At 38.2% G+C, this 13,599-nt stretch overlaps 1 protein-coding gene across 2 annotated transcripts in view; it reads right to left on the bottom strand.

The window, feature by feature from the left end:
* The window catches only part of dusp8a (dual specificity phosphatase 8a), a 48,093-nt gene that overhangs the window by 19,634 nt on the left and 14,860 nt on the right, over positions 1–13,599 (bottom strand). For both annotated transcript variants that reach the window (XM_056252123.1, XM_056252124.1), the window contains exon 3: positions 8,625–8,763. In XM_056252123.1, coding sequence (XP_056108098.1) covers positions 8,625–8,763 — 139 coding nt within the window. The remainder of the gene's footprint in view (positions 1–8,624; positions 8,764–13,599) is intronic.

The raw sequence follows: 13,599 nt of genomic DNA, 5'->3' as shown, positions 1-13,599 counted from the left end.
GGGGAAGGAACAGCCGCGCTCTGGTCCCTGCCAAGCTAAAACTTTCATCTTCTAATTGAGCATAATTTGCTACTTTCTGCTGAATTCCTCCCACTTTTGCTGAGTTAACTATTGGTGGTACAGAGGACATTTTATTCATCCTTTTTGAGTGGAATTGTGCAGCAGACAATTTTAGAGCATCTGGAAGTTTGTGTCAAGTTAGAAATTTACTCTCTGAAATTATGTTGGTTTCATATGATTTTGAAAAGCGTTTACACTATTTAAAAGAATTAAATAAAAATTGTATTAAACTGTCATGGTATTTTTTTTTTACTTGTGCATATCTTAATCACTCTCACAAAAGCTTTTAAATCTATTTTCAAGGTAAAAGTATCTTTTATGAACATTTTAATTGTAAAATCATAAATATCATTACGATTTTGTGGAGTTGCACCACATGACATTTTGCAATATGAACTAAACTTGGCTTGTCATAAAAAGGTCAAATTGTCTGATATTTTGAAAGACTTATTGACATTGACACACAGGCCTTGTTTACACCTGGTATTAAGATGGTCGATCGAATCACAAGTAGACGAGGGAGACCAATTGACCGTTCGCAAGCCCCTCCCCAAAAACGGCCATTGTCCAATCACACATCATAGCAACCGTTACTATGTGAGCAGGTCCGTCAAACATTGACTCCAAGCAAATGGTGAAGCGGTGCGCCCACGGCGTTTGTAAATCGGACACTAGATACCCCGAGAGATTGTCTGGAGGAGTTGTGTTCTTTCCATTCCTAAAGCCGAAAACACATCGTGAGCGGTGCCTACAATGGATAAAACAGTGTGGACGGCCCCACTCCCAGTTAAATGTGTCGAACATGGTTAACTCGCGTGCAGCACGCGTGAGAATGAGACACTGAGATTAGTCAAGAAACATGGAGAAAGCAGATCAAGAGGATCCACAAAGGAATTACGTTTTCTAAAGGGTTGTTGTTAACATGATATTTTCGGGGGGAAATGAGCAGCAGTCAACAGTGCAGCACCCGTAGCTACAGTTTAGAGGAGTGCACGTTCGCAACGGGGAACGCATGAAGCTTACTTGCCAACATCAGTTCATATATCGTTATCAATATCGTAATGAATAGAAATAACCTTAAATAATGTATGGTTATCTGCATCTTTCCATCTCTTATGTATAGTTACTTTTTAAACACGAAAATAGCATTCAGCATGACACGCAAGCGGTTGCCGTGGTAATGAACAACCTGCTTGTTAAAGCGAATGTATAATCCTGTATCTCAGGGAAAATTACTAAATATGCAGCGCGAGTTATATATTTCTAACTCCAAACAATTAGCCACTGAACCAGCTTATAAAATCTTCTTCCAGGCTGTGCTGGTTGTATTTGAGGTAACGTTACAGGTCATGGGGTTTCTCAGATTTCGCTTGAGACCGGTATAAGCATTCGCCTCGATAGTAGTCGTGTCTCCTTCATTGCGTATTTTTATGTTTTGAATATATCCCTCCACTGCATACTGTAACCCCTTGTGCCTCGATCGGGAGGATATCGCAGAGGTATTGCTCCAAAAAAGGTCACTGACACGCACGGGTTTACCTCTTTATCTGTGGCGCTGGTCGTGTTTGACCATTTGTTTGACGGGCGTAGTAACAATAACTAGGGGGCGTGGCTTTTGCAAACGGTCAATTACGTTTACACCTGGTGTTTAAAATGTGTTTTGCCAGAGACTATTTATATAGAGACATGCCACTTCATCAATCCTTAATACAACTATATAGGGAAAACCCGTAACGCCAAAGATGGCGGTTGTATGCACATGCCCCGCCCCTCCCGCTGGAAAGCCAATCGTCTGCTTTTAACAGTCAAGCCGGGAAACATTTAACCCTATCGTCTGGTTCCACTGACGCATGCGCACAGTTGAGGTTTGCGACAGCGCAAAATACGTTACTGTTTGAAAAGGCGGCAGATTTGATATGCAGTGTATGTGTGAGTTGTGTAATATCAGACATCAGAAGTCTCCCGCAGATTGGTAGCGGCTCCCTGATGCCCGCAAATTAGTTCAAATCTCCCGGAATCTAGAGCGAGCGAGCAAGAGCTCACACATACTGTGCTTCAAACTGTGTAGCGCGCGCACGACCGAGGGAGAGAACCCTTGCGCATGCATAGTAAAAGTATAACCTGTGGGGAAAAGGTGTTTTAAACCTTATTTTGGGGCAAAGTCATCAAACTTTTTCAGCGATTTTTATCATATTTTACTGCTGTTTCTATACATGCAGTTTTTATGTCCCGGTGACCAGTGAAACTGCAGTTCTGACTCTCTGCCCATTCATTTAGATAGGAGCCTGGTCTTGTTAGTCCGAAATAGCTGCCCGGAGGCCTTGCCAAGATGGTGGCCGAGTGGCATGACTTGCCTAAAAGGACTTTGGTTTTGCCCACTTTTAACCACTTCTGTCCTGATTTCTATGAAGGGAGGGGTCTATGGCTGGTTAAATATATGGGCTTTTCAGATCTTTCGATCTAATGAACGAAATAAGCTAAAGCAATTTACATAAGAGACGATGGAAAAAAAATATTAACATTTATTCAAATTTAAAAAATGTTGTCCAAAAATCTTAGTTATGTGGTATAACCAAAGACTATAGAATTACAGAAGACGCGTCACTCGTATTGTTTTGAATGGGGAAAAGTGCAACGCTCAATATGGCGGAATAAATAATAGCCAATCACGATTGGTAAAGTCATCGCGTCACTGCAGCGGACGTTAGAAGCTCCGGAGTCAGTCAGACTTGCGCATAAGCTTGATCCAGCAGGAAAAATTTTGTTTTCTGTCATGATTCGAGAGTCTTGAAACAGAATGTATTAGACAGTTGTCAGGTTTCATTGGTGGTTTCAAACATGAAATTTAATCGTAAGCTTGGCGAACAGTTTTGGAGAATTTGATGTTTCCCCATTTAAAAAGATAGGAGCTGCACTTGCATGCCCGAGAGGCGTTTCAAAGATGGCCGCCAAGTGAAGTGACTTGTCTTAAAGGGACTTTGGTATAACTAACATGCAGAACTACTGTACTTACATTTTTCTTTTCATGAAGTTCAATTTGAAGATTTTTTTCTTCGTTGTGATATCAGGACAATTGTATCAGACTGTATGTACCCCAAAAATATCAAAATATATTTTAATACCAAAAAAAACGAATTAACAGAGCAAAAAATGTGTATGATGTCATTGACCCATGTAATACCTGGAGAAAATGACACACATGCAAATGCATATATAGGTGACCCAGTGGAATTGACGTCCCACCATGCATAGAAAAAACAAAGGCAGATGGCGACAGGCTATCGAATTAAGAGTGATTGCACATCTGTAGGATGCACGCGTACGTTCTGCAGCACATCCCTGTGGGTAAGGTGTGAAAGCTTCAGGCTGTGAACTCCATGTGTGTAAATGTGTGTGTCATTCCAATAAGAAGGACAGCGTGGATGAGATGCCTGTGGAGGGAGATGGAAGATCAAATTCAACAACAGCACGCATAACATTTCAGTCCAAGAACCTGTGATCGCCACAGATTAACAGGAAACAGCAGGCCAACTCAACAGGCAACAAGGACAATCTTTATGACAGTCAACCGGGTGGACCCAAAGAGCTGGTTCAGATGTGTTCGAATTTCTTCACGCTAGGGATGTTCATTTGGGGGGTTTTCCCTAACCGACAAATGAAAGTCGTTAACCGATCATTAAAAGTGTGTTAAATTTGAATTAAAATAATTTAGAATTTATAAATGTCTGTGACCCATTAAAAATAACAAAATAATTTTTTTATGGGTTTCGTTTTTAGCAGCATAATAACAGAAAATTAGGATTCACACATCGTCACATCACGCATCTGCAGATATTCAGTGAATAGAGAAAAAATGAATAAAATTATATATGTATAGACGTTATCCTCCAGAGAAACATGGCCATGTATGTTTGCTAGCTTCCAAATTTGCACACTATACACCTACGGTTTCTTTGCTCTAATGCTTCACAATGCCTTAAATGTCAAACTGTGCCTAAAATGTGCCGAAATTATGGTAGCTTGTCAGATTAAATTTATGGTACATTGATATTTTTCATACAATGCATCTGTAAGGTTCACTGACCAAGATTTCACAACAGTTGCTAGACAAACTTCTTTAAGAACCACTCAAAAATGGCTTTTTTTTGTTACATAAAGTGGTAAAATTTTGTGAAATCTATTTGGAATGGTATTATCAAACAATGAAACCATCGCTTGCTTTCTGTTGCATCAGTCTGCACGTGTTTTGAGGGAGTTTCAAAGTTGATTTGTGCATAAACGAAACTCTCTAATCCAGATAGCATATATATAGTAAAGGAAACTGTGACGCCTGAGACAGGAAATGGTGATAAACTTCCTCTGAATTTAGACTCGCTTACTATCACTTACAATCATCACTATTCCGATCATAACACCTGATCTAATCTGCTGCTAAACCAAAAACATTGTTGCATAACTCAATGTTTCAAACCCTAGTGAGCAGGGTTTCTCTCTTCATAGGTAGCTTCTTAGTTAGGCATCCTAACAGTAGAATTATCATTGATCTGAAAAACTCTTCCTAGGCCGCAACTCCATTAATGATCACTCATTTGTACAACTGTGCTCCACCACTTAAGCCGCAAGCTTTTAGCTACTTGTGTAAAAATGGCGTAAAGTGAGGATGCTTTCAAAAATAATGTCATAAATAGATGTTATTTCTCAATTAACTTCTATTGCGTTTAAAACAGCTTGTGTCCTTGGTACACTTGCACATAGTTTTCCATGTAGCTTTGCAGGTAAGCGTCTTGGAGACGTCGCAACAGGTCTTCTGGATTTACTCTGTCTCAGTTTTTTTATGTGATCACAGACAGACTCAATGATGGTGAGATCAGATCTCCATTTTCAGCATACTGGCTGTTGTTACCGCCACAGAATAAAACATTTTAAAAGATTATTGCTACTTTTTATCTCACAAATGCAAGATATAAAGTCACAATTGCGAGAAATAAACTTGCAATTCTGCCTTTTTTTCTCGCAATTCTGACTTTATAACACGCAATTGCGAGTTTATGTCTCGCAATTCCGACATCTTTTCTCAGAATTGTGAGATATAAACTCGCAGAGTTATAAAGTCCAATTCTAAGGAAAAAAAATACTTTTTTCCTCAGAATTGCGAATTTATATCGCACAATTCTGACTTTATATCTCCCAATTGCAAATTCATTTCTTGAAATTGTGACTTTAAATCACGCAATTCTGTGGCGGAAACAAGCTGTCAGACTACTTGTGCATAGAAAAATTTCACTGGATTATTTAAATGAATGGCAAAAGGAATGTTTGGAAAGGTAAACTGATATTTCCTAGTCTACTGACACACTACAGCAAAAGATACAAATAACTGGCTTAAAACCATTTGTTTTTGGTGAAAATACTAACGTGCCTAAGACTTTTTCACAGTATTGTGTATGCTAAATGAAAACGAGTCGATACAAAATCCAGATCACATGAAACACATCACATTAAGTTAATATAATACTGCATGTGCTGGACTGAATACATCCAAAAACGTTACATCATCTCCTCTAGAGCTGTCCTTTAATGTTTATCAAAGGCCGCCAAGAGCCATTTGTCATTCAAATTGTCTTAATATGGTCTTAATAAAATAATGACGTCTTCTTTCCTGGCCTCATGTACACAAAGGACTATTTTCAGAGTCTGAAAATGATAATGCAAGCATGAATTCTGAAAAACACTTCATATTTCATGTCCCTAACAGCAATATTCCTGTATTTGCAGTGGTTGAGCAACAGTCGGTATAGTGATGCTTGCCTTAGCAAAGATGAGGAATGCCTTTTTAAAAATCAAGGTTGTGCTGTTTCGGCTTCAGTGATGGCCGTGTTAAAGGAGAACTCCGGTCAATTTTAACATTTAGCTCATTTTTTTGTACATTTGGAGTGCTGTCAGTACAGACAAAAACGACTAAAATCGGTGTTGCCTACACCGTGTTATCCTCTTTTTAAAATTCGCACCCTGTTGACTTCAATGGGGCAAGTTCTAAACCTGCTTTTAGCCTCTTAACAACCTTAATGTGTCATTGCAAGTGCACAGCCATGTGAGTGGTGTTATTAAGAGTGACCACGGTCAATCTGACTGCAGTAGATGTGAAAGATATTAATAAAAATGATGTCAATTGTCGAGTTTGCGCGCACGATCATTGGTAACTAATATAACTAATGATCGCGCGCGCGAACTCGACAATCGACTACTGTGGACTTCGAACGAAAACAGGAAGTAAATACAGGTATGTGAGCTGGCTGAATTAACATCATTTTTATTCATATCTTTCACATCTACTGCAGTCAGATTGACCGTGGTCACTCTTAATAACACCAATCACATGGCTGTGCACTTGCAATGACACATTAAGGTTGTTAAGAGGCTAAAAGCAGGTTTAGAACTTGCCCCATTGAAGTCAACAGGGTGCGAATTTTAAAAAGAGGATAACACGGTGTAGGCAACACCGATTTTTGTCGTTTTTGTCTGTACTGACAGCACTCCAAATGTACAAAAAATGAGCTCAATGTTAAAATTGACCGGAGTTCTCCTTTAAGTTTCCATGTCGTGCGTGACACTTCTAATTTAAGGTGGCAGAAGCTTAGCGAAAAAACACTAAATGTGACTTAAGCTTTAAAAGTGACAGACGCTTCAGCACAAGAAGCCACATAATCAAAGATTTGCAGAAGTGGTGAAATTCCCCCCAAATCCTGACTGAAATAAATTTGAGCTTCTTTTCACAGCTGACATATTTGGATCATGCAGCTTAGTAATAAGCGACAGAAGGAGGACGAAAAAAAAACATAAGCTTGCTTCACGCAGAAAACTGCCTACTCTGAGGGTTTCTACAGACTCATCACTTTGAGAGACAAACTTTGCTGTGACAGTCGCTATTAACCAAAAGTAATAATTATAGGTATTGGGAAGTGTGCAAAGAAGAAAGTGAAAAGAAGTCTGTATTTTTGGGATGTAAAAACTTTCTGAAGTGTTTTCTTAAGGTTTGCTCTGCATATGGCGGTTAACAATCATGCCTTTGGCAACTAGCAGCTCCTTTGTGAATGATGACATCATTATTTGATTGACAGCAGGAGATTCCTGTCAGACCAGTGCGTAGACACTGCAAACACTTAGCATTACATGATCCTTCACTCTTTCCCTCAGAAGTTTGCAGATAAGGATCGGCATTTGAGTAACACGCTCAACATACAAATAAATCAATAAAACAATTATGACGTACATAAAATTGTGTTTTATTATTGGTTTAAAAAAAGCTAACTTCAACACCTATTTAAAAAATAATCTTATAAATAATAGAGTGCAGCATTGTGACGTATTTTTCTTGGCCAACCCGAAGTTCGCATCACCACGGTTCCCTCGACAAAAACCCAATAGGATTTTTCCATTGGCTTTTGGATTATTGCAGAAATTAAACTCTGTGACCAACAAATGTTTATGATTCCTATACTTTTCGTTCATCATGATGATCTTCACAAATGAACACAACTTTAATGAAGCCTAAATACAATCACCATAAGTAGAAAGCTAAAGTTAGGCTATTAACGAACTACACCATTTATTTATTTTTTATTCCCTGAAAGTTTGAGTTTGAACGGTTTGCAAGAGCGGAATTATAAACACAAAGATGCTGTGAAAGTGAACTAGCGAGTAGATGAGTTCACCTGTTCGGCTGATGATGTTTAATGTCCCCGACAACCTCTATAGTCCCATTTAGCCACTTGTTAGCAACTGCCTTTTTCAAGACACGTAACAGATTTAAAAACTCACAATGGCGCAATCCTGATGTATTTGATAGCGTAGAATACACTGTGAAAATACCTTGAGCTTGTGTTCACCACAGACCTTATTTCAGGTATCTAACCAAAAACCAATAAAAAAAACCCATTGACAACGGGACGATGGAACAAGAAGTGCTAAAATGCTAACTCCGGGTTGCTAATTTTCCAGGTGTTGTCCGGAAAAAAAGGCAGAGCACTATAATCACTACAAATAAAATGACCAGTATGCATTGATTAAAGCATAAAAAGTGTCAAATAAATGAAAAACAACACCGGTAATGGAGGGATTTAGGTGAGTATATTTTGTTGGTGCCCACGCCAAGGAACACTGCAAATGAAAACTCAATTTGACAACAATGAATGTTTTTACTAGCCAACTACATGGTGCAAAATGAGTACTCGACAAGTTCGAGTGTGCGCATTCCTTAAATGGTGACATAACAAAAAATCTGTCAGTACACAACATTAATCATCAAGGCCTCTGATTCAATTGGACAGAAGAAAAAAAAAACACTCAGACAAGACAGAGCCGAAAGGGAAATTAAAAGAGAGAGAGAGAAACGTGTAAAGTAAATGTGAGGGAATGACAGCATAACGCAGGAGTGTGTTTGAGAATCTGTGATGTAAGAATCGCCATCTGCTGGTATAAACCAGAACCGATACGTCCCAGTCCCTGTCCTGCAGATCAGACCTCAGTTGCCCAGCGTAATCTCAGGAAATGCTGATGTTCTGTACCTGTGAGCAGAGACACCCTGTGGAAGGTGCCGTCCAGCTTGCTCAGGAGGATGTGGACGAAGCTGTCTTTGGAAAGCTGACCGGCGTCTTTAGTGCTCTGATCGTACACCACCACCTCCTGTCTGCGGGCCAGGTCCACCTTGAGTGCGCAAACACACAGGAACATATCAGTTAGAAGTCATAGATAGAAGCTGCAATGCAAACCTGCATCTGGCTATTTTCACAATATAGCAAGGCTGCCATGATGACATTGTAGCAAATGTTACATATAAAAAAAGCTAAAAATAATATTAATGACACATATCATTTATATAATCAGATACAACAATAATATATAAAGTGAAATGTATTGTTACATGCACGTGTATTAATACTGTAGTACATACGTACATTCAATAAGACAATGATGAATAATATATTACATGTGTAATTAGAAAAATTAATAATATATTAGACAATATTAACTATTTACAATATTTGATATTTATTATTTATAATATTTACAAGCATCTAAGAATTGTGAATATATATTATAAAACACAATATATTATTTAATACAAGCAAACACACACATACATACATACAAATATATATATATATATATATATATATATAGAGGGTTATTATTAATAACTATATTGTTAACTATAACGAACATTTATGTTAATAAAGCTCAAATAAAATATTAATATTAGTTGAAAAACTTCAATTTAACGAAAATTAAAAATGTTGCCTTGGCAATATATATATGATAATTTATAATATATTAGACAATGTGAATTATTTACAACTATATTTAATTTTTAGAATATGTACTCTAGGGCATTTAAACAGTATATTAGAATATAATATTATATAAATGATATATTATTAATAATAGGCTATATATTTACATACAGTATATACTGTATTATATATTGATAAGGATGTTGGGTTGTGTAACTTACAATATCATAATGCAATATATTATATGTCAATTATTACATAAACAATTAATACTAATATGTCTGTTTGAATGAGGGATATACTATAAATATAAACAATATACTATTAATACATCAGACAATTTATTGTGGAACTGACACAAGGGGGAGACAGCATTCTGGCCAGACGTGCATGTTTATTGGCCAATTAATCAATCCGTCCGATAAATCGCTCAATCACTGTACTATGACAGTGATCATTAAAGTGCATTTTTACGAACGGCCCCAGCTTTTTAATGTGCATTAATGTGGAACAGACAAACATGCGAGAATCAAGAGCAAAGGTGTGGTATCATTCTATTCCTGCTCCAAATGACACGCATTTCACACAAAACGTGTCGGCTGGAGGCTTTAGCGCGTGCACTAGTGCGTTACACCTGAATGGGAGTGCATGCACTTTGGGAGTGTGTGTGTGTGTTTGCGATGCAGCAGGAGTGTGAAGCTGTGTGTGGCTGCACGCGAGCCCGGCTGTCTCAATGTTGTCAGGCAGTTTTTGATCACATGACCATCAGCCGGAGGCGCTGCAGAATGACTCACTACAGTACTGGAGCACTACTGGAGAAAACAGAGAGAGAGAGGAGGGGAGATGGAACGAGGCCAGTGGCAGAGGAAGAAGATGAGGAAAGATGGAGGAGCAAAAAAGAGAGGATGAGAAGAGGGAAGTCATGCAGGAAGCGATATAGACGATTAAGGAATGCATAGATGGGTGTGTAGCAAAAACTGCTTTGGTTATATTGGTCAGCACTCCATTGTGATTTCCAATGACTTTAGTAACAAAAAAAGAAAAAGCAATTAATTAAATAAGCCAAGTATGACTACGGAATATGAAGATTTTTCCAGGGAAAAATGGAAAATAAACAGGGAATGAAGCTTTCAAGCCCTACAAAATATCATAATGTGGCCCATAAGACTGTTGTAAGAAACTTACATTTAAGTTGCTATTCAATTAAAATCTTGAAAATCCAGATTCATTTTAATTCAATAGTTCAAGCACTCCTCAGTGAGTTCACAAGAAATGACATAAATAATAGTGGTAACTGGCAACCTGTGGTGGCGAAATACTATTGGGTAAATTGGCAGCGTGCGATATCACACAGACCAAAGCAATAACACACATTCTGTGAACTCAGCATGTTTCCTAAATATCTGCAAACATATTATGGTATTTTATGCTTTAGTACAGTCAAAAACTTACATACAGCACCTTTAAGGTTGAAATCGACTAGTCGCTGATCATGGCCTATAGAGGGCGCAACAGGATAAGAAATCTCTGAAGTCCACTTTTACGCTCCGTTGCCAAACAGTAAAAATTACAAATAAATGCATACTCAGAGCGCTCCACAACATACGTTTGATTATACTATCTGGATGCTTAAAATTTATTGGGTGAATGCACATTTTAAACAGCTTATTGTACACGCAAGTTAATCGCCGTTCTAAACTAATGCGCAGCTGCATTGTAACACACACACAATCGTTCTCTCGCTAGTGCATAATTAATTCATCGTGCATTCATATAAATGCTTTACTGTGCTAAATATCTTTACTGTGCTACTTTATCTGTATCTTATTTAGAACAAGCAGAAATCTGTGAAATATAACGACCCAAAGACAAAAGAACTGATAAAAATAAGCTATATATTGATCATTTAATTCCAATCCACAGCACAACTAGTGAACCTTGCAACTGCAAAGTGTCTCTAAAAGTAAGTAAGAAGGTGAGAAGGTGTGTGTGAAAGAAAACGAAAGTCGGCGTGTGTACACACCACAACACCGTCAACTTGGCAGTGCGCCTAAAAGGTGATGTCACCTGCCGAAGGTCGGACTCGGGTGGAAGAGTACCAAGCGTTCCCTGCCAGCACAACTCGGCTGACTGAGAAAGTTCAATAATAGCTTCATAGTCCTGGTTTTAAAATATGTTTACACCTATCGTTCTTCATTTACCTTGACCGATTATGCAAGTGAAGCTTAGCTGTTAGATAAGGTATTAAACTGAGGCTATTGATTGACAGGGGATAGTGAGAAACTAGGCCTAAGCCTCCGTCCTCTTCGTCCTGCCCGTCTCCCACAGGCCCCTCCCGCTTCGGTACAAGGTGTTCCACCTTAATTGGATGAAAGCTAAATCCAGACATGACATCATCACCTGGGGATTATGGTCTTTTAGGAACATGGCCTCCCGTGAAGGCCTGCTGAACCTGGGTCACCTATAGGGCAAACACGAATGCTGCCACATTTACACATGTGACTTTGTTGTCAACTGTTTTTTTTACTTGTAAGTCCTTCTGTTGTATTATTTTTTATTTAGTATTTATTATTTTATGCATTTATTATTTTTATGTGATATTTCACACAGATAAGATTGATAAGATGAAATTGGAACAGTAATATTTTAAAAAATATGGTAGCACTTTATTTTACAGTCCTGTTCCCCATGTACTTACAGTAATAACTGGGAAATAACTAGGTACTAACCCTGATGCTACCCTTAAACCTAACCTTAACCCATGTAGTTACCTTATATTAGCCAGTCCTTTCTTAGCTAAGTACACTAAGTACACGTACTGTAAAATAAAGCGCAACCAAAAATATAGTTTATTCAGGTATTCCACACATACAGAAATTGACACAATGCAAATAGTATACAGTACATATTACAAACTGAAGGAATATAAAAAATATTATGGTAATATGCTATTCCGAAAATAGCCGGAGACACCTCGAAAATCCCATCAGCCAGTGCTGTGGGGTTGTAATTAGGTACCCACTTATTACTAAACCAAGCAATAGAGGTTCAGTAATAGTTAGGTGTCACCCACAAAGACGAGCATGTCAAATAGCTACATTTTCCAAGAACCACAGGATGTTCCCAAGGTCACTGTAGAGATCTGTAACATATTCGGATCGTTTGCATGCTGTGACATCAGCAGAATTTACAAAATGGCACGTTCAATTACTATTTATATCACCTGTCGGGGGCCTGTGTGGATACATATATCTTGAGACCATTGACCCGTGCCATTCAGCTCTCTGGCTCATTTATTATAATTTAACTTGTTGACAAGTATGTCCTCTGTCCTTTTACACGTTCAGTGAATCAGGATATAGTCAACAGTGTCGGAGTCAATTTTCGCATGAAAATATATATTCAGGAAGCTACAGTATAGGAAGCTACTTACTGCTTTTTAGTATGCTGATGTGATTTCAGATGTCGCATATATTTTAGCATACATATCGCTCAAGTCAAGTCACATTTAAGCATTTAGCATTTTATACAACACAGAATGATTCAAAGCAGCTTCACATTAATGAACAGGAATAGCATTGTTAATGTTGTAAAATTAATAAATTTAGCAGTAAAGCAGCTCTTTTGAGTTGATTCAGTGTTATTTCAAATCAGTTCAATAATTGTGTCGAATGCACCAGTTCATCAACTATGAAGCAAGTTCAATTCAGCTATAAGCTGCTCTATGGAAGGCATTAGTGTAACTATTCCACTCAGGTCAGTTCAAAGTCGATTCCATTCAGTTCAATAAGTGTCGATGATGCAAAGTTATAGTGTCTTTATTCAGCTCAATAACACTGAAGGAGGAACCCATGCATCATTGGTGCCAGAATCTCATTGAGACTTGGGAGTGGGCACATTTCTTTTCGCCATTAACCTGGCGGTGAGTTTTGCATGGAAAAACATCGTTAGAAAATAGAAAAATGTATTAGTGTCTACATGTGAAATTTTGAAAAGGTGATGTTCTACAAAGAGTGCAAGATAAAGCCCTGGATAATAACCTTCCTTTCTTAGGCCATTGTTCAATCCGTACATCCTTCAGATCTGTCTATTCGGCTGTCTTCGCTCTGGGCGACCACATAGCCATCTGTCAGTACCAGCTCAATGGAACATTCAGCAGCACAGATTACCATAAGCCAAGACTGTTCGTGGCTGCAAAGGAAGACCTGCTTCTGTACCATTGCACTCTATCTTCTGTACTTAACACTGA

Source organism: Rhinichthys klamathensis, unplaced genomic scaffold (assembly GCF_029890125.1).
Source record: "Rhinichthys klamathensis goyatoka isolate OS25496 unplaced genomic scaffold, OSU_Roscu_1.1 h1tg000092l_1, whole genome shotgun sequence".
Taxonomy (NCBI): Eukaryota; Metazoa; Chordata; class Actinopteri; order Cypriniformes; family Leuciscidae; genus Rhinichthys; species Rhinichthys klamathensis.
This window is presented reverse-complemented; position numbering and strand designations above follow the sequence as displayed.